This window comes from Phyllobates terribilis, unplaced genomic scaffold (assembly GCF_046119375.1).
Source record: "Phyllobates terribilis strain yellow unplaced genomic scaffold, ASM4611937v1 Scaffold_2__4_contigs__length_985480577, whole genome shotgun sequence".
Taxonomy (NCBI): domain Eukaryota; kingdom Metazoa; phylum Chordata; class Amphibia; order Anura; family Dendrobatidae; genus Phyllobates; species Phyllobates terribilis.
In genome coordinates, this window is record NW_027362762.1 from 422,169,253 (window position 1) to 422,189,194 (window position 19,942).

At 39.8% G+C, this 19,942-nt stretch overlaps 2 protein-coding genes across 2 annotated transcripts in view; one reads left to right on the top strand and one right to left on the bottom strand.

Moving 5' to 3' along the window:
- RCC1L (RCC1 like) overlaps positions 1-19,942 on the bottom strand; it is a 41,433-nt gene that overhangs the window by 20,242 nt on the left and 1,249 nt on the right. The window contains exons 2-7 of the mRNA XM_073665156.1: positions 18,576-18,863; positions 16,642-16,771; positions 15,007-15,135; positions 10,477-10,543; positions 7,318-7,369; positions 6,428-6,512 (exon numbers count right to left, since the gene is read on the bottom strand). Coding sequence (XP_073521257.1) covers positions 6,428-6,512; positions 7,318-7,369; positions 10,477-10,543; positions 15,007-15,135; positions 16,642-16,771; positions 18,576-18,863 — 751 coding nt within the window. The remainder of the gene's footprint in view (positions 1-6,427; positions 6,513-7,317; positions 7,370-10,476; positions 10,544-15,006; positions 15,136-16,641; positions 16,772-18,575; positions 18,864-19,942) is intronic.
- Positions 3,533-5,986, top strand: LOC141252609 (uncharacterized). Its single transcript, XM_073670538.1, has 2 exons — positions 3,533-4,107; positions 4,318-5,986. Exons 1-2 carry the CDS (start codon positions 3,906-3,908, stop codon positions 5,937-5,939), a joined length of 1,824 nt encoding a protein of 607 aa, XP_073526639.1. The 5' UTR covers positions 3,533-3,905; the 3' UTR covers positions 5,940-5,986.

The window sequence follows — 19,942 nt, forward strand, 5'->3', positions numbered from 1 at the left end:
CATAGAAAAATGATACAAATGTGGTACCGCTGTAAACGTACTGACCCGAAGAATAAAGCTACCTCATCAATTTTACCACACGCGGAACAGAATTAAAAAAAAAACAAAAAAAAAAACAATTCCTGAATTGTTGGTTTTTGTTTATTCTGCCTCCCAAAAATCGGAATAGAAAGCGATCAAAAAATGTCACGTGCCTGAAAATGGCACCAATAACAACGTCAAGTCATCCCGCAAAAAACGAGCCGTCACATGACTGTCTGCCAAAATCTGGAAAAATTATAGCTCTCAAAATATGGCGATGCAAAAACTAGATTTTACAAAAAATGCGTCTTTTAGTGTGTGACAGCTGTCAGTCATAAAAACCCCATATGATTCTGGCATTGCTGTAATCACACCGACCTGAAGAATAAAGTCGTCTAATCACTTATACCGCACAAGGAACGGCGTCAAAAATAAACTCTTGGGTTAGGATTGGGCTAGGGTTAGGGCTGGGTTTGGGGCTAGGGTTAGGGCTGGGGCTAGGGTTGTGCTGGGGCTAGGGTTGTGCTGGGGCTAGGGTTGGGATTTTTTTCAAAAGTAAGAAAAAAAGATGACGATATGGCGACTAGTGTTGAGCGCAAGTGCTCGCTACTTGAGTTTGCATCGGGTGCTCTGGTATGCATTGAGTATCGTGGGTATTTGAGTGACATGCTTGAGTCTCTGCCCCATATGCTTCGCGGCCAAAAAAACTTTACGGGGATTGCCTGCCATGCACGAGCGATCCTCGCATGTTTTTTTTTGGGTGTCTAATAACCGTGAAACATGGGGAGCAGGGACTCGAGCATGTCACTCGAGCACACGCTGTACATGGTGCATACCTGAGTACCCGATGCAAACTCAAGTAGCGAGCACTTGCGCTCAAGAATAATGACAACTTATTCAATATGATGACCTAATGTAAACAAATTCTGTGCCGTACCTCTGGGTTCAAAATGTTCACTATACACCTTAATAAAATCCTTGAGGGGTATAGTTTCCAAAATGGGGACACTTGTGGGGGAGCTCCACTGTTTAGGCACATCACGGGCTCTCCAAACGCGACATGGTGTCCGCTAACGAATTGAATGGAAAATCGGCTCAAATTGTTAGCGGACGCCATGTTGCGTTTGGAGAGCCCCTGTGTGCCCAAACTTTGGAGCTCCCCCACAAGTGACCCCATTTTGGAAACTAGACTCCCCAAGGCACCTATCTAGATGCATAGTGAGCACTTGGAACCCCAGGTGCTTCACAAATTGATTCGTAAAAATGAAAAAGTGTTTTTTTTTCACTTTTTCGTTTTTACGAATCAATTTGTGAATCACCTGGGGGTTCCAAGTGCTCACTATGCATCTAGAAAGGTGCCTTGGGGGGTCTAGTTTCCAAAATGGGGTCACTTGTGGGGGAGCTCCAAAGTTTGTGCACACAGGGGCTCTCCAAACACAACATGGCATCCGCTAATTATTCAAGCAAATTTTACAATCAAAAAGTCAAATGGCGCTCCTTCCCTTCCGAGCCCTGCCGTGCGCCCAAACAGTGTTTTTTCCCCACATATTGGGTATCTGCGTGCCCAGGGGAAATTGCACAACAAATTTTGGGGTCCATTTTTTCTTGTTACCCCTGTGAAAATAAAAAAAATTGGGTCTAAAGTAACATTTTTGTGAAAAAAGTTAAATGTTCATTTTTTTCTTCCACATTCAAAAAATTCCTGTGAAGCACCTGAAGGGTTAATAAAGTTCTAGAATGTGGTTTTGAGCACCTTGAGGAGTGCAGTTTTTAGAATGGTGTCACTTTGGGGTATTTTCTGTCATAAAGACCTCTCAAAGTGACTTCAAATGTGATGTGGTCCCTAAAAAAATGGTTTTGTAAATTTTGTTGGAAAAATGAGAAATCGCTGGTCAACTTTTAACCCTTATAGCTCCCTAACAAAAAAAAATTTTGGTTCCAAAATTGTGGTGATGTAAAGTAGACATGTGGGAAATGTTATTTATTAACTCTTTTGTGTGACATATCTCTCCGATTTCAGGGCTTAAAAATTCAAATTTTGAAAATTGCTAAATTTTCAAAATTTTCGCCAAATTTCCATTTTTTTCACAAATAAACGCAAGTGATATCGAAGAAATTTTTCCACAATCATGAAGTACAATATGTCACGAAAAAACAGTCTCAGAATCAGGGGGATCCGTTGAAGCGTTCCAGAGTAATTACCTCATAAAGTGACAGTGGTCAGAATTGTAAAAATTGGCCTGGTCATTAACGTGCAAACCACCCTCGGGGCTTAAGGGGTTAAAGGGGTTTTCCCACGAACAAAAGTTCATTTTAATCAATAGCTCTTGGAATATTAATGACTTCCACAATTGGATGTGTTTAAATAAAGTGTTCCTGTGCTGAGATAATCTTATATATGTGCAGCTGCTGTGTACTGTGTAATGGCTGTGTCTGACCGTACAGGAACATGGTCTGATCATACCACATCTCCTGGGCAGGGGAGGAAGCAAAAGAGTATACAGACATTACAGCAGGGGATCGCAAATGATTATTTCTTTGAAGTAAAACATTGTTTAAAACAGGCAGTGAAATGCTTTACCTCCCAAAAAGAATCAGCTGTGATCCCCTGCTGTAATGTCTGTATACTCTTTTGCTTCCTCCCCTGCCCAGGAGATGTGGTATGATCAGACCGTGTTCCTTACACAGTCAGACACAACCATTACACATGGGAACATTTAGAAGATTATCTCAGCACAGGGACATTTTATTTAAATACATTCAATTGTGGAACTTATTATTATTCCAAGGTCTATTGATTAAAACAAACTTTAGTTTGTGGGAAACCCACCTTTAAGGATTTTGTTTTTACTGAAAGATTTTTGCTCTTTACAAAAACACAGGATACAAACTCCCCACATCCAAAACAAAATACTTATTGTGCACGTCATATTAGGAAATACATCATGAACAACATGTAGAAAATTGCATTATACATACAATATATCTCCCGCAGGGTCATTCTTCCTCCCCTTTGAACTACCTAGAATATTTGGAGGGCCACATAGGTATCAGAAAATACACATCAACCTACCCCTCCAAGAGTGCAGTCTATTGCCTTCTATAGTACCCCAAGAAATAAAATGCCTTAGTGGTGTTCACTCTGGCAGAACTAACATAGAATAAAGACCACTGAGATGGGAGTTTCCCTTTAACATGTCTGGTAATGGCATAAGATACATTACAAATGTACCAGAACAGACAACCAGGGTGGATAAAAATCAATGTTTTTTTTAAAAAAATAAAAAAAAAATCTGATTTTTTTGATTTAAATCGGATTTTTTTCAATAAACTGCTTTTTGAGGAAAATATTTTACCATCCAAAGGTTCTTCCATCATGAGATAAAGCTGAGTTGTTTAACTCAGTAGAATAAAGGCTGTATATGTGTAACATTCACAATGCCATGCTCTTCCAGAGGTTTCTGTAGGATTAGTGGGCAGTTTCTCTCCTATATCATCACAGACGCTCGCTTTACTTACGCAGTTCTCAAAACTGAATTTGACTCCGCAGAGGTCCCAGCCTCTTCTTCACGGCAAAAATGTTACAACATGAACAGAGTTGAGAAAAAGACCTTAATCCTATTGTTCTACAAACCTATGAATACAGAATCAACCCCTTCAGTGCCAAGTCCAAGAAGTTAGACAATATGTTTCTGATTGTTTGGAGTGGAATAGATCTGCACAACACAAGAAGAATGTGAATCTAAGTGTGAGGAGGAGGAAGGGCAAGCAGACAAGAAAATCAAAGTGAAACTTTGAGCACAATACTGCAGCATAGCCACAGACAGACAAGTCTGGATCTGTTTGTGTGTACGATCTGAGGTTTATTACATTCTTTCCTTATAATGGCAGCAGGCCGTAAAAGAGACCCAGTTTGGGAATATTTTAATGAAGCTCCTTCGCCTATCGGTAAGGCAGGCATGCGTGCAAAATGCCAACGATGCAACAAAGAGATGCAAGGCCTGGTGGCGCGAATGAGGCAACATCATGAGAAGTGCGGTGATGAAGATGACCAAAGAAACACTTCTGAACAGGCCGGATCTGTTGGTAAACATTTTTATTGAACCTGTTTCTAAAGACTGAACTGTCATGTGTGAGAAAAATTATATTTCTTATTATTACTGCATGTTACTGTCATTTGGTACAGTTATGAAGAAAAACAAATATTCCTTTTGGGGCAGGGGCAGTGATGTGTTGTGTACAATAAGCAGAAACTGTATAAACAATAAAATAACAGCATTGACTTTTTTCGTTTAGGGGAATTCATGGATTCTGGAAACTATCCACCTCCAAGATCACCATCATCCTGTTCTACAGTTTCAGAGTTATCCATCCAGGATAGTGCTTCATTAGCAGCAGCATCATCATCAGACACCCACAGCCACATATCACCATCAACCAAAAGGAAGAAAAAACCTTTACCTCCTGGAACCACCATAGATAGGTTTGTGATAAGAACTAGCAGATTAGAAAAAGAGTTGATTAATGAAAAAATTGCCCAGTTTATTTATGCAACGAACTCTTCTTTCCGTCTGACTGAGAACCCACATTTCATTAATATGGTTCAGTCACTGAGACCAGGATACAGTCCACCCAGCAGAGCTGATGTTGCAAGGAAACTGCTGGATCAAGTGTATGACAGAGAAATGGAGCAATGTGCAACAGCTCTGGAGGGTAAAATTGTTAACCTAAGTATTGATGGGTGGAGTAATGTCCACAATGATCCTATTGTATGTGCTTGTATAACAACAGAAGAAGGTAAAGTCTTCCTTGCACAAACAACTGATACGTCAGGAAATGCACACACAGCAGAATACTTACAAGAAGTGGCAGTAAAAGCTATAACAGCATGTGAACAAAAATTCAAATGTCTAGTACGCAGTTTGGTCACTGACAATGCTGCAAACGTATCCAAGATGAGAAGAAATTTAGAAGAGCAGGGAGGGAATACAAAGCTGCTAATAACATATGGTTGCAGTGCTCATTTGCTGCACCTCTTAGCCAAAGACTTAAGTGTTCCAGAAATAAAGGCTAATGTTGTTGAAATTGCTAAATACTTCCGTAATAATCATTTTGCTGCAGCAGCTCTGAAAAGGATGGGTGGAACCGAGCTAACGCTCCCACAAGATGTTAGATGGAACTCTGTGGTGGACTGTTTTGAGCAGTATATCAAAAACTGGCCTATTCTGATGACACTTTGTGAAGAAAATCGAGATAAAATAGATTGCACTGTCACGGCCAAAATCCTCAACATTGGGCTTAAGAGAAATGTTGAACATATGCTGAGCTTCCTGAAACCCATCTCTCAAGCTTTAAACAAAATACAGAAAAATAGCTGTTTTATTGCGGATGCTGTTGAAATTTGGAAGGAACTGAGTGAACACTTAAAAACAGAACTACACATGGACAGAATTAAATTACAAGCAGTAAACAAACGAATGGGACAAGCACTGACTCCAGCTCATTTTTTGGCAAATATTGTCAATATCCAATATCAGGGTCAAAACCTAAGTGCTGAGGAAGAGGAGTTAGCTATGACATGGGTATCCAGCAATCATCCATCTTTAATGCCAACTATAATAAACTTCAGAGCTAAGGGGGAACCATTCAAGAAATATATGTTTGCTGAAGATATTTTAAGGAAGGTCACACCAGTAAACTGGTGGAAGTCACTTAAGCGCTTGGATTTAGAGACTGTTCAAGTAATGATTTCACTTTTAACAGCAGTAGCTTCTTCTGCAGGCGTTGAAAGAATATTCTCTTCCTTTGGACTCATTCATTCTAAATTGAGAAATCGGTTGGGACCCAATAAAGCAGGAAAGCTTGTTTTTCTTTTCCAGATTATGAATAGGAACAAAGAAGAAGATGATGACGAGTGAGCTACAGAGGACAGCAGGGACAGTAGTATTTAAGTTTTTCATGTGTCGGCTGGGCTGACAGTCTAAGTTTCTTAAAATATTTATATATTTTGTTTAGCCAAATTAGTTAACAAACATGGATGTTTGTTTAAGCAAATAACGTATGCTGTAATGTTGTTATTGTTTCAGTTGAATAAATCTATTTAAATTGTTATTAAGGTCAGGATTATTTTTCTCCTTACTAAGTACAACAGAACAGTGGTGTCCAAATATGAATGATTAACCCATTAAACTGGGGAGAAAAAAGTAATATAAAAAGTGATTCTAAAAATCTTCATCTACTTGCATGTTAAAGTAGCAAGAACTAGTTTAGGTAGAAACTTTGATTTAAATCACTGATTTAAATCAAGCCTTACTGACTACTGATTTAAATCAGTTAGATTTAAATCAAATCCACCCTGCAGACAACACTACATAGCCAACAAGATGTAAACCCATTTTGAAGTTACCTGTTTGGCCATCAGCTCCCCAGCCACAGGAATAAACTTCTCCTCGCTCTGTCCTGAAGAGAGAATGATCTTGTCCGCAGGCAACCTGAAAACACAAAGATGAAGCTTTCGACATTTGGACTTTGCTATGGAATTGCAGCAGATTTTGCTGTGGAACTATCCCAAAGCATGTGAACTGATCCTTACTGTCTAGCAGACAAGACAATAAAACAAGGACGCGCTTTTCAGTAGTTGCAATAATTATAAACCTGCAATTTAAAGACTATGGACACCTTTGAAATGGAAAAAGATGTTTTTACACGTGTTGGTTACCTTTTAGATAATAAAATTACACTACTAAATTTCAGTCTGACAATTTTATTTCTTCATTCATTTTCAGACCCCCCTGATATGCAGATTTTTCTCTTGTGGGAGTGTCCCTCCCTGTAATACAGGCTGGATGTGTGGTGTGTGTATCCAGGGTGCTGCAGTCTTCACTTGCTTTAATGTATTAGCACATCTCTGATACTTCACTTATTTTCTCTCAATGTGCTTTCCTCCTTGTCTACAGCTTGTTTTCTGTGACCTCACAGATACTTTCCCCACTCTCCACTGTAGATCTATGTACAACCCATCCCTCTTGTATCTCTAACACTGAGGGAAGGGAGAGGGAAAAGAAAGCTGTCAAAACCAGCAGAAGGAGCTCTGATGGATTTGTAGAATTTTTGCAAAAGCAAAGCACTAAGACAAAGAACTGACAGAAACACTGCAGCAGAATAATCATGGAAAACTTTTAGTGAAGACTAAATTAGAAAAATGCTTAACTTCGTATTTAGGAAATAAACAATAATAAAAATTGTGCGTGTGTGAAGTAGTACGTATAATTTACGCACATCAGTGCTGTGCCTTACCTGAACAACTGTGCTGTCAAGATGCATAACTCTGTGAATCAAATGGCTTTCACTAGCATGAAAAAAACAGAATAGTTAAAAGGGTTTCATGCATTTTACTTAGGTTTAGCTGGTCATGCCTTATGCAAAGAACTTTTCTAAGAACAAGTTCAGCTTTTTATTGCTCTTAAAGAAAAATGCAACTACAATTTTTAATTAGCCATAAAAGACAACAAATGTGAAACGACATGGTCAAAATACAATAATCTATCAAGTGCACCAACATCAATGCTGCACGTTTCCCCCAATTTTTTCTACAATGGACCAAATGCTAATAGTCTAATGGTGGAACTGACAATGTAAACTGAAGTCAGAGAAGGAGGATTGTAGAGGGCTCCAGGTTTCAGTTTGGCATTCAAGTGCAGTTAATGGATGTAGAAGATTGAACTCATTATTACACTGCTCAACAATGAAAGGATTGAAGGATATGTTAATGATATGCAAATGATGAAAAAAATGGAACCAAAACATCGCGAACTATATAGTATGGAGTATGAGTGGCCAATGGCAGAAATACATGTATTTACATACATTGGCTGCCATCAGTCAGGTTATTTATGGTTGTCTGAGGAATATTCTGCCACGCTGAATGCACCTGGGCATGCAATTCATCAAGATCTGCTGCTGGCAGCTTCCTTTAAATTGCTGACCAATGATTTCTGAAATGCTGAAATGTGAACTAAGCCCTTGGCCATGCCAAGCGTACAACAAATGCTGTTCTGGCATCTTCAGGACTCCATAAATGTCACCCACAAACTATTCTAGCAAAATCTGTGCTCTAAAAGCCAAATAATGCTCCTTCCTTCTCAGCCCAGACATGAGGCCTAACAGGAATTTATGACAACATATGGGCCATCACCGTGTTGGGAAGAATTGAGAAATAAATTATGGGGTCCAGTTTCAACCATGAACCCTTGTGTAACTGACAAATTTGCAGCAAATACAAAAATGACTAAAATGGCACATTTCCACGTCCCAATGTTATAACATTCTGTGAGGCATCTATGGGTTCAAAATACTCACTACACCCCCATGAAATCCACGAATGAAAGTTCATTTTAATAATTGACTGTGTCTGACCGTGTACGGATCATACCACATCTCCTGGGCAGGGGAGGAAGCAAAAGAGTATACAGACATTACAGCAGGGGATCACAGCTGATTCGTTCTTTGAAGTAAAACAATGTTTAAAAATAGGCAGGGAAATGTTTTACCTCACAGAAAGCAGCACCTGTAATCCCGTGCTGTAATGTCTGTATACTCTTTTGCTTCCTCCCCTGCCCAGGAGATGTGGTATGTGCCATACACGGTCAGACAGTCAGTTTTTAAAATGAACTTTCATTCGTGGGAAAACCCCTTTAAGCAGTGAAGTTTCCAATATGGAGTCACCTCGGGGGAATTCTATGTTCTGGCACCTCAGTTGCTCGGCTAAAGGAGCCCACAATCTATTCAAATGGAATCTACATTCTAAAAGCCAAGAAGCGCTCCTTCCCATCCGATCCCGCCGTGTGCTCAAAACAGTAGTGTACAACCACATATGGGGTACTGCCATGTTCGGTGAAAATTTAACAAATTATAGGGTCCATTTTCTGCTATTACCCCTCATGAAAATGATACATTTGGTGCTAAAACAGTATTTTAGTCGAAAAAAATTAATTTTTTGTTTTCACATCTAAATGATATAAAGTTTTGTGAATCACATGTAGGTCAAAAATGCTCAGTTCACAAATATATGAATTCCTTGAGTGGTCTAGTTTCCAAAATGGGGTGACTTGTGAGGGTTTCTGCTTTTCTGGCACCTCAGGGGCTCGGCTAATGGAGCCCACAATATGTTCAAACGAAATCTGTGTTTTAAAAGCCAAGTAGTGCTCCTTCCCATTCGATCCCTCCGTGTGCTCAAACAGTAGTGTGCAACCACATATGGGGTACTGCCACATTCAGGAAAAATTGTATAACAAACTATAGGGACCATTTTCTCGTATTATCCCTTGTAGAAATTATAAATTTGGTGCTAAATCTATATTTTAGTGGAAAAATGTAATTTTTCTTCTCAAATCTAATTTTTATAAACTTTTGTGAGTTACCTCTAGGTTAAAAATTCTCAGAACACTCCTAAATGAATTCCTTGAGGTGTAGTTTTCAAAATGGGGTCACTTGTGGGGGGTTTCTGCTGTTTTGGCATGTCAGGGGCTCTGCAAATGTGACATGACATTCACAATCTATTCCAGACAAATTTACACTCCACACTCCTTTCCGAGCCCTGCCATGTGCCAAAAAGCAGTTTTTGACCACATATTGATTAGCTTCGTGTTCTGAAGATATTGCACAGCAACTTATGGGGTCCACTTTTTTCCTATTATCCATTGTGGAAATTACAAATTTGGGGCTAAAACAAGATGCCCTGCCGTGTGTCCAAACAGAACTTTTTGGCTACATGTGGGGTATCGCCACGCTCCAAAGTAAGAGAGTAACAAACTTTGCGATCCACTTTTTCATGTTACCTCTTGCAAAAAAGTGAAAAATTAGGGGCTAAAGCAACATTTTTGTGAAAGAAAATGAACTTTCAATGTGACAACCTGATGTTATCAAATTCTGTGTAATACCTGTAAGTTGAAAATTCTCACTATACCCATGGATAAAATCCTTTAGGAGTGTAGCTTGCTAAATGGAGTCAATTGTGGGGGTTGTCTGCTGTTCTGGCGCCTTAGGAGCTCTGCAAATGCGACATGATGCCTGCAATCTATTTCAGCCAAATTTATGTTCCAAAATTCAAATGGTGCTCCTTCCCTTCTGAGCCCCTCCATAACTAACTGCTTTAAGGATACAAAGATTCAAAGTATGAAAATTGCAAATTTTTCTAATTTTTCGCCAAAATTCCGATATTTTCACAAATAAACGAATATTTTCCACGAACAAAGTACAATGTGTCATGAAAAAACAAATCTTAGAATCACTGAAGCGTTCTAGAGTTATTACTACATGAAGTGACACTGGTCAGATTTCACATTTAGATTATTCCATTGAAACATTGCAAATTGTCATTTACTTAGAATAAATCATACCTAACTGTACACTATATGCGGATAATTTAGGCTTTAGGATGCTTTTAATATATCTTACCTGTAAATCTCACCTTCAACAATACGTCTTGCACACTGTCCATATGAATTATTCCCAATACTGAAAACTGAAACAACAATGCATATTAGTGCTGGCATGCTGTCTTCGTATAGTTCAGAACCAACACATTCACCCCTGTAATTTCATGTGAGCATATTCCAGCATAGAAGAGACCGGGTTTTATTCCCGCAATAGATCAGCATGCCCTGTATTCATTGTTGCGATTTTTGGAATTCTTCCACTGGAGATTTGATTCGGACACACTAAACCTCACGCACCCATATTTATAGGCGTAACAGAAGTAATTTCTTACAAGTGTTATTAAACATGATCACTTTTTTCTAATTTATTACAACAGTAGTGATATTGGCGATCAGATAAGATGATCTATCAGGTCATGGTTTTTTCCAATAAGCTTTTATAGAGTATTTAATGCTAGAAGTCATTTTCTGATCATACCCACAACCAGATAACTGAAATCTCCTAGTAGTCAGGAACACAATATGCGGTTTCTAACACTTAACTTTTTGTCTTGTTCTTCATTCACAATAATGAATGTTATTACTGCTCTTTACAAATAGAAAAGAACTTTATCTGCTAAAAATGTGTTGATCTCACAGATGAGCTAGGTGGTCTCCAAGGGGGTTTTCCCCGGATCATTGTAAGATTCCTGCCCTGAACTCACCAGCCTCTTATATGCCTATGAGACTGTTGAGTTCATGCCAGGAGATCCTGCGGCTGTTCTAGACATTGCAGTCTGTACCAAGAGAAAGCATGTCAGATATGTGAAACTGTCCTATCATTAAAAATGTTGCCTACCTTAGCAATGGCACATATAGGGCATATGGATGTATTAGGGTGCTTTCACACTGCATTCTTTGCTACGTTCGCTGGTCCCGTCGGTGTTTAACCCCTTAATAACATCTGACGTACTAATACGCGTCTGTGCCCTGGGACTTAAGAGCCAGACCCGTATTAGTACGTCATCGCGATCGCGCGCGCACACAGGCTGTGCGGGCGCGATCGCCGCCGGGTGTCAGCTGATTGTCACAGCTGACACCCGGTACTATGTGCAGGGAGCGGTCCTGCACCGCTCCCAGCACATTAACCCCTGCGATGCTGCGATCGAAGTCGATCGCAGCCGATCGCAGCATTGCGGGGGCAAGGGGAGGTGATCGCAGATACTCACCTCCTCTTCCGGCTTCCAGCGCTGTCTGCAAAGGCTTCCCGGGTGTCGTCATGTCAACATCCGGGTCACCAGACAGCAGGAAGATTGTTTGGACATGCGTAGTGCATCTCCAAACAATCTTCTCACTGTGCAGAGCTGATAGCCTGTATGACACAGGGATGGTGCTGCATTCCTGTGCCATGCAGGCGATCAGAGAAAAAAAAGTGAAAGTCCCATAGTGGGACAAAGTAATAAAGTATAAAAACTGTCAGTAAGTGAAAAAAAAAAAAAAAAAAATTTTGCAAAAATATAAAAAAAAATAAATAAAATAATCCACCAAAAATAAAAATATAATGTACCCATCAATAAATATTATTATAAAAAAAAACAAAAACAACAATAAAAGTACACATATTTGGTATCGCCGCGTCCGGAACAACCTGACCTATAAAACTGTCCCACTAGTTAACCCCTTCAGTGAACACGGTAAAAAAAAAAAAAAAAACCGAAGCAAAAAACAATGCTTTATCATACCGCCAAATAAAAAATGGAATAACACGCGATCAAAGAGACGAATATAAATAAAAATGGTACCGCTGAAAACGTCATCTCGTCCCGCAAAAAACAAGCTGACATACAGCTCCATCAGCCGAAAACTAAAAAAGTTATAGCTCTCAGAATAAAGCTATGCTAAAAAATATTTTTTTCTATAAAATTGCTTTTATTATGTAAAAGTGCAAAACATAGAAAAACGATATAAATGTGGTACCGCTGTAAACGTACTGACCTGAAGAATAAAGCTGCCTTATCAATTTTACCACACGCGGAACAGAATAAAAAAAAAAAAAACAATTCCTGAATTGTTGGTTTTTGTTTATTCTGCCTCCCAAAAATCAGAATAGAAAGCGATCAAAAAATGTCACGTGCCTGAAAATGGCACCAATAACAACGTCAACTCATCCTGCAAAAAACGAGCCGTCACATGACTGTCTGCCAAAATCTGGAAAAATTATAGCTCTCAAAATATGGCGATGCAAAAACTAGATTTTACAAAAAATGCGTCTTTTTGTGTGTGACAGCTGTCAGTCATAAAAACCCCATATGATTCTGGTATTGCTGTAATCACACCGACCCGAAGAATAAAGTCGTCTAATCACTTATACCGCACGAGGAACGGCGTCAAAAATAAACTCTTGGGTTAGGATTGGGCTAGGGTTAGGGCTGGGTTTGGGGTTAGGGTTGTGCTACGGTTAGGGTTGTGCTACGGTTAGGGTTGGGATGGGGTTGAGATTTTTTTCAAAAGTAAGAAAAAAGATGACGATATGGCGACTAGTGTTGAGCGCAAGTGCTCGCTACTTGAGTTTGCATCGGGTGCTCTGGTATGCATTGAGTATCGTGGGTATTTGAGTGACATGCTCGAGTCTCTGCCCCATATGCTTCGCGGCCAAAAAAAACTTTACGGGGATTGCCTGCCATGCACGAGCGATCCCCGCATGGTTTTTTTTGGGTGTCTAATAACCGTGAAACATGCGGAGCAGGGACTCGAGCATGTCACTCGAGCACACGCTGTACATGGTGCATACCTGAGTACCCGATGCAAACTCAAGTAGCGAGCACTTGCGCTCAAGACTAATGACAACTTATTCAATATGATGACCTAATGTAAACAAATTCTGTGTCGTACCTCTGGGTTCAAAATGTTCACTATACACCTTAATAAAATCCTTGAGGGGTATAGTTTCCAAAATGGGGTCACTTGTGGGGGAGCTCCACTGTTTAGGCACATCACGGGCTCTCCAAACGCGACATGGTGTCCGCTAACGAATTGAATGGAAAATCGGCTCAAATTGTTAGCGGACGCCATGTTGCGTTTGGAGAGCTACTGCGTGCACAAACATTGGAGCTCCCCCACAAGTGACCCCATTTTGGAAACTAGACCCCCCAAGGCACCTATCTAGATGCATAGTGAGCACTTGGAACCCCCAGGTGCTTCACAAATTGATTCGTAAAAATGAAAAAGTGTTTTTTTTTCACTTTTTAATTTTTACGAATCAATTTGTGAAGCACCTGGGGGTTCCAAGTGCTTACTATGCATCTAGATAGGTGCCTTGGGGGGTCTAGTTTCCAAAATGGGGTCACTTGTGGGGGAGCTCCAATGTTTGGGCACACAGGGGCTCTCCAAACACAACATGGCGTCCGCTAATTATTCAAGCAAATTTTACAATCAAAAAGTCAAATGGCGCTCCTTCGCTTCCGAGCCCTGCCGTGCGCCCAAACAGTGTTTTTTCCCCACATATTGGGTATCTGTGTGCCCAGGGGAAATTGCACAACAAATTTTGGGGTCCATTTTTTCTTGTTACCTCTGTGAAAATAAAAAAAATTGGGTCTAAAGTAACATTTTTGTGAAAAAAGTTAAATGTTCATTTTTTTCTTCCACATTCAAAAAATTCCTGTGAAGCACCTGAAGGGTTAATAAAGTTTTTGAATGTGGTTTTGAGCACCTTGAGGGGTGCAGTTTTTAGAATGGTGTCACTTTTGGGTATTTTCTGTCATAAAGACCTCTCAAAGTGACTTCAAATGTGATGTGGTCCCTAAAAAAATGGTTTTGTAAATTTTGTTGGAAAAATGAGAAATCGCTGGTCAACTTTTAACCCTTATAGCTCCCTAACAAAAAAAAATTTTGGTTCCAAAATTGTGATGTAAAGTAGACATGTGGGAAATGTTATTTATTAACTCTTTTGTGTGACATATCTCTCTGATTTAAGGGCATAAAAATTCAAATTTTGAAAATTGCAAAATTTTCGCCAAATTTCCGTTTTTTTTTACAAATAAATGCAAGTGATATCGAATAAATTTTACCACAATCATGAAGTACAATATGTCACGAAAAAACAATCTCAGAATCAGGGGGATCCGTTGAAGCGTTCCAGAGTAATTACCTCATAAAGTGACAATGGTCAGAATTGTAAAAATTGGCCTGGTCATTAACGTGCAAACCACCCTCGGGGCTTAAGGGGTTAAAGAAGCTGGACAGCTTGGACAACTCCTTCTCATAACCCCACAAAACAAACAAACCTTTACTCACCTCCCGTGCTGGCGTCGTTCCAGCCGTGTCAGCAATCAAACATTGTGTGTTTGTGTAAAATATTATATATACACACACCAAATTTTTCAGACTATAAAGATGCACTCCCCATTTTCCTCTCAAATTTGGGGGGAAATAAGGGAGTCTTATAGTCTGAAAAATTATACAAGAGGCCGGTTAGTTCAGGACAGGAAACCTGTGGTGGTCCGGTCATTGCGATCTGTACTCACACCAGGTTTGCCAAAACAAAGCTTCTTGACGTTCACACTTTAATTACCTCCTTCACTGTCTGTCAAAATAAGGGAGTGCGCTCTGCCACAAGACACTTGCAAAACCCGTGTAGCCTGCGGCTTGTCCAGCGGTAAGGGGACAGGTGATGGCTCCAGGATGTATTCATAACCTTTAGCTTTAAAGGAAACAAACATCATTAAACAAACCTTATACAGTGACATAATGGAGAAATGGATGAGGCAAAAATGCACAACTCTGCCTCTGCAAAAATTCAATGAAAATATTATAAAAAAAAAAAAAAGGTGCAGTGCTCATCTGGGAAATTAAATATACAAACAGCCTCTTCAGAGAAGAAGAGGACTGGAACTCTATTGTCACCTATTAGGTGTAGCAATCGTAAAAGTCAATATTGCCCCTTAATGAGCATTGCCAAATCAGAAATGACGCAGCTCCATTCAATGTGTAGAAGTCGCTGCTGAGTACTGCAGAACAGCTCTTTTTCAAGAGGACCCCCACTCTTTCAGGAGTCCCTTAAAAGTAATCTAATCAGCAGGTTTTTGCTACCTCATCTGACAGCAGCCTGATGTAGGTAAAGAGAAGCTGAATCCAACGATGTATCACTTAGATTACTGGGTGCAGCTGTTCTGACACAAGCAGAGCTTTTAGATTTATCAGTACAGCAGAGCTGAGGAAGCTAACCCTGCCCACACCAGGCTCTGTATATACAATGTCCGTAGACAGTGAGCTTCCTATCACAGGAGGGGCGTGTTGGACCAAGGCTCATGGGACCAGCTAGTCACAGCAATGATAAACTACTGGTGCTAAAACAATCATTGCAGGCAAACAAAACCTTTGACAAGAGGCATTGCTGAAATCTGTTTTCAACCCCTACCTCCTGCTGTTTTCAGCTCACATAGTAAAAACCTGCTGACAGATTCCCTTTAAATGACAAATTATCTGCATAACGTGATAACTTGCTGATTCACTGTGAAGATCACACTGTGCAAAAAGTAGTAACATTTTGTCCCATTCTTTTTCTAGCTGGCACAAACATTTTCAGACTTTACTGATAATCAGCAATCCCAATTATTTTAAAGGATTTCCAATTTTGAAAATCTCCTGTTTTAAGTTTATTTGAAAAAACAAACAAACACAGCTTAACTCACCCTTCCCGGGTCCAGTACAGAGTTTACACTGCTGCTCCGGATGTCTGTTATTGCTGATGTCACATCAATAGCACTGCAGGCCAATCAGTGTGCTCGGCGACCCATGCCATAGATTTGGGGCAGAGTCGCTGACTTCACCATCATCATCAGAGCTACAGGCAATAATAGACACCGGGAGCAGTGGTGGGAACTCAGAATTGGACCGAAGGAGGGTGGGTTAGGCAAGTTTAGATTTTATTAACAAACTGCAGAGGGAGAGGGGGTTTCCAAAACCAGAAAACCCCTGTATATTTTCGTGCATCATAATATATTAGGAGACAGGAAGGACTGACAACTATTAGAGATTTATCACCAATTACCTGAGATAAATGGAAAAATTCAGCTTGTACTAGATTTGTTCCTAGCAGGAGCAGCCACTAGATTACTAGGCCTTACATTATGAAATATGATCTGCTAATAGTGACTGAATGCCTATGTACCATGTCATAGCATAACACGTATGAGGAAATCCTTACTTCGATCCCGCCGGCTCCGATGGAATCCTATTTGTGAATCCTTATTTAATCCCATTCCCCACACTTTTGTGACATCGCTCGTCTTGGATGATAACAGTGTAAAACCGTAACCACAGGCTGCAGATGAGATCTGAGAGACGATACAATGGAGAAAAAGAAATATATCTGGACAAAGTGTAGGAAGCCTTATGCATCATGAGGACAAGACCTCCTTTTAAAATATACATTTTTATTTCACCTCGATTATTCTATTTTAAAGCTACGTTCTGACAATGAGCTTTTGGTGAGGCTTTTGGGGTTGCAGATGCTCTGTAGTATTTTCACACGTATTATTGCTGCGGTTTTTGTCTCTTTTTTTATAAGCCATAATTTAAATAAATCGGCTTTGTTTTTGTATTTGGCTTTGACAAAATTTAATGTTCAGATTGCATGCGCTCTAGCAGGTTTCCGCAGTGGAAATGCACTAAAAATGCCTATGCATCTTTTACCTGCAGGTTTTCTACATCTAATGCAAGTCTATGGGAAAATCAAATGCATAAAACTCAGTGTACTTACAATAGAAATTGGCAATATGCGGATTTGAAACAGCCAACGCAGGTCAGATTACACTGAGTAATAAAAACACAGTGGGCATGAGATCTTTATAAATCCCATCCACTTTGCAGGAACTGTAAGACGCTGCAAAAATACAGTGTCAAACGCACTAAAAACTCAACATGGGCACCCATGTTTCATCACATTAAATATTCTGCACTCCACCTTTAAGTGATAAGCAGAGATAGATGCAGAAAGTCTAGTACAGTGTTCGGATGTTTCCATCTGTCCCATAGATATTAAAAGGAGCAGCAGCCATTCTCATTACACTTCTAACATGGTTGTTTGGCGAGAAGGAAACAAAAGACTTGGGACCCATATGTATAGCGAATTAAAAGGGACACCTAACACCATTCAGTTTCGCATTGGATGTGAGCAGTGCCGATGACATTACACCTGTTGAGACGAGAGCATGATCGACATATCATATGTGGAATCAAAGAAATGAGCCGGAATATACGTTGGTATAAATGCAATGTGTGGGTGAAAATGCACACTGTGGCCATTTAATAGACAAAACCCAAGATAAAAATAAAATGAGCAAATACCCTATAGTAAGTAAATGGAAAATGTAAATAACATGCGGTACTTAGGTGACACTATTTTGATAAAAAAAAAGCGTAAAAGCATCCTACTGCGACAAGGTGTACCCAATCTGGACAGTCCCTAGCTCTTGTAGTTCACTTCACTATGTGTCAGCAGACATCAAAATAGATGGGAGAAGATGTCTGAACAGTCGGGTCTGGGTCGTGCTCTATTTATACATCTGCTGACACATAATGAGGTGAACTACAAGAGTTAGGGACCATCCTGATTGGGTACACCTTGTCGTGGTTGGATGACTTTTACGCTTTTCTTTAAATCAAAATAGTGTCAACTAAGTGCCCTATGTTATTAACATTCACTATTTACATACTACAGGGTATTTGCTCATTTTGTTTTTATCCTAGGTATCTTACACGAGTGACGACAGTTGTGTGGTGTTGTAACTTCCTTGGCACTGCTCACCTCTGATGTAGAAGTGAGTGGTGCTGGATGACCAATTTAATAAGAAACAAAATTGCATATTCTGCAGAATACAGTGATTTGTGGATATAGTGTGCAACCTCATAGGATCTGTGCACACAGCTTTCTATGTGTATGAGCCCCTACGGCAAAAACATTTATTTCTTTACATTTAAACAGTTAGAACTTTTTTTTTAGCATTTTCTATGCACATTTTTATTTCGGAAAGAAAGCTTCAAAAATTGACTGCGTAAAATGTGAACTGATGAGATCTATTGTGGTGTCTTATAATATTACATATATACGGTATTTCAAGCTTTGAGGGAACAATTTACCTTTTCATCCACATCAAGCCGATAGGGAGTTAGTTGGTATTGTTTAGGTTTTTTCCCTCCTTTATCAGGTACTACAAAGCTTGGGATCCCCAATGCTCCTGTGCAAGAGAAGCCCCATACAAAAACCCGGTCCTTTCTTCTAAGTTTGTGCCCAACGTACTGGAAGGTCGGAAGATCATCTCCTTGTTTTCTCTCCACAGCCGTTGCCAAGTGGCGCACGTAGGTGAACTTTGGCTTCAAGATGTTCAGGCCGGAAAGCAGTGATGACGGCCGCATTGTACCATAAAACTGAAGCGAAAAACATACACAGTATTAATAATCTACAACTACAGGAATATTCCACAACTTCGTTCACGCACACCATCACAAAGCTCCATCGCTACAGATGATGGCACGGAGCACGGCCGGCTCCAGGTTTATGTGGGCCTTTGGGCAATGATATCCCAGTGGGGCCCTCTCCACTTTCAAACTGCCCTCCTCACCTTTCAAGACCTTTTTATATGTTCGGTAGATAGAGTTGTGCCAGGTCTCGTTATTCAGCTGTACAAGCTGTAGTTTTAATCATCAGCCTTTTCAGATCTTTTATTATTTCATTTTTTGGGATGCGAAGTAACCAAAAACATTAGCGATTCTGCCATGTGCTTTTTTTTTTTCTGCTTTGGCGTTCACTATATTAGATATTATGTTTTCTGTTTCATAGCTTATGTCCCTGTGTGGTCTCATGTAGATGCATCATGTCTGGCTCACCCATTATATGCTTATTGGGAGACAGTCATTTATACCACAGTATGCAGCATAATACATGTAGCCCGCAATCTTTGCATACTAACTATCTGGAACCTCTCGGATTTTGTGTATATAGTGTTAGAATTTTATTATTAATTCAATCTATTGCTAATTTATGTACTAAGCACTTTTTCCCTGTATCCACTGGTGACACTGAATTATTGTAGAAAAGAAAACTATATATTAGGAATGTCCGCCATTTTAAGGGGATTCATCCCTCCCCTTTTCTACTATTTTTTTCTGTCCCTTCAACACTATATATCAATTGCTGTATTTTTGAGCCATTTTTTAGATAAACTTTAATTTAGACGATGAGGTTGTCCACTACTTGAACAAATCCTTCTCGATCCCTATATTCCACCGAGTAAAATAGTAACAGCCCATATATTACTCACCTCTGGTTCTGGCGCTGTCCTGGCAGTGATGGTATTGGTTCTCCCGGGTCTCACGTGACAAGTTATGTCCCATGTCAGTGGCTGCTTCATTCTCGCTTCCTTCAGACCAGGGATGTCAAACTCAAGCACACAGCCGGCCAAAATGAAAAACTTGGACAAAATCTTGGGCCAACTAGTATACAGAAT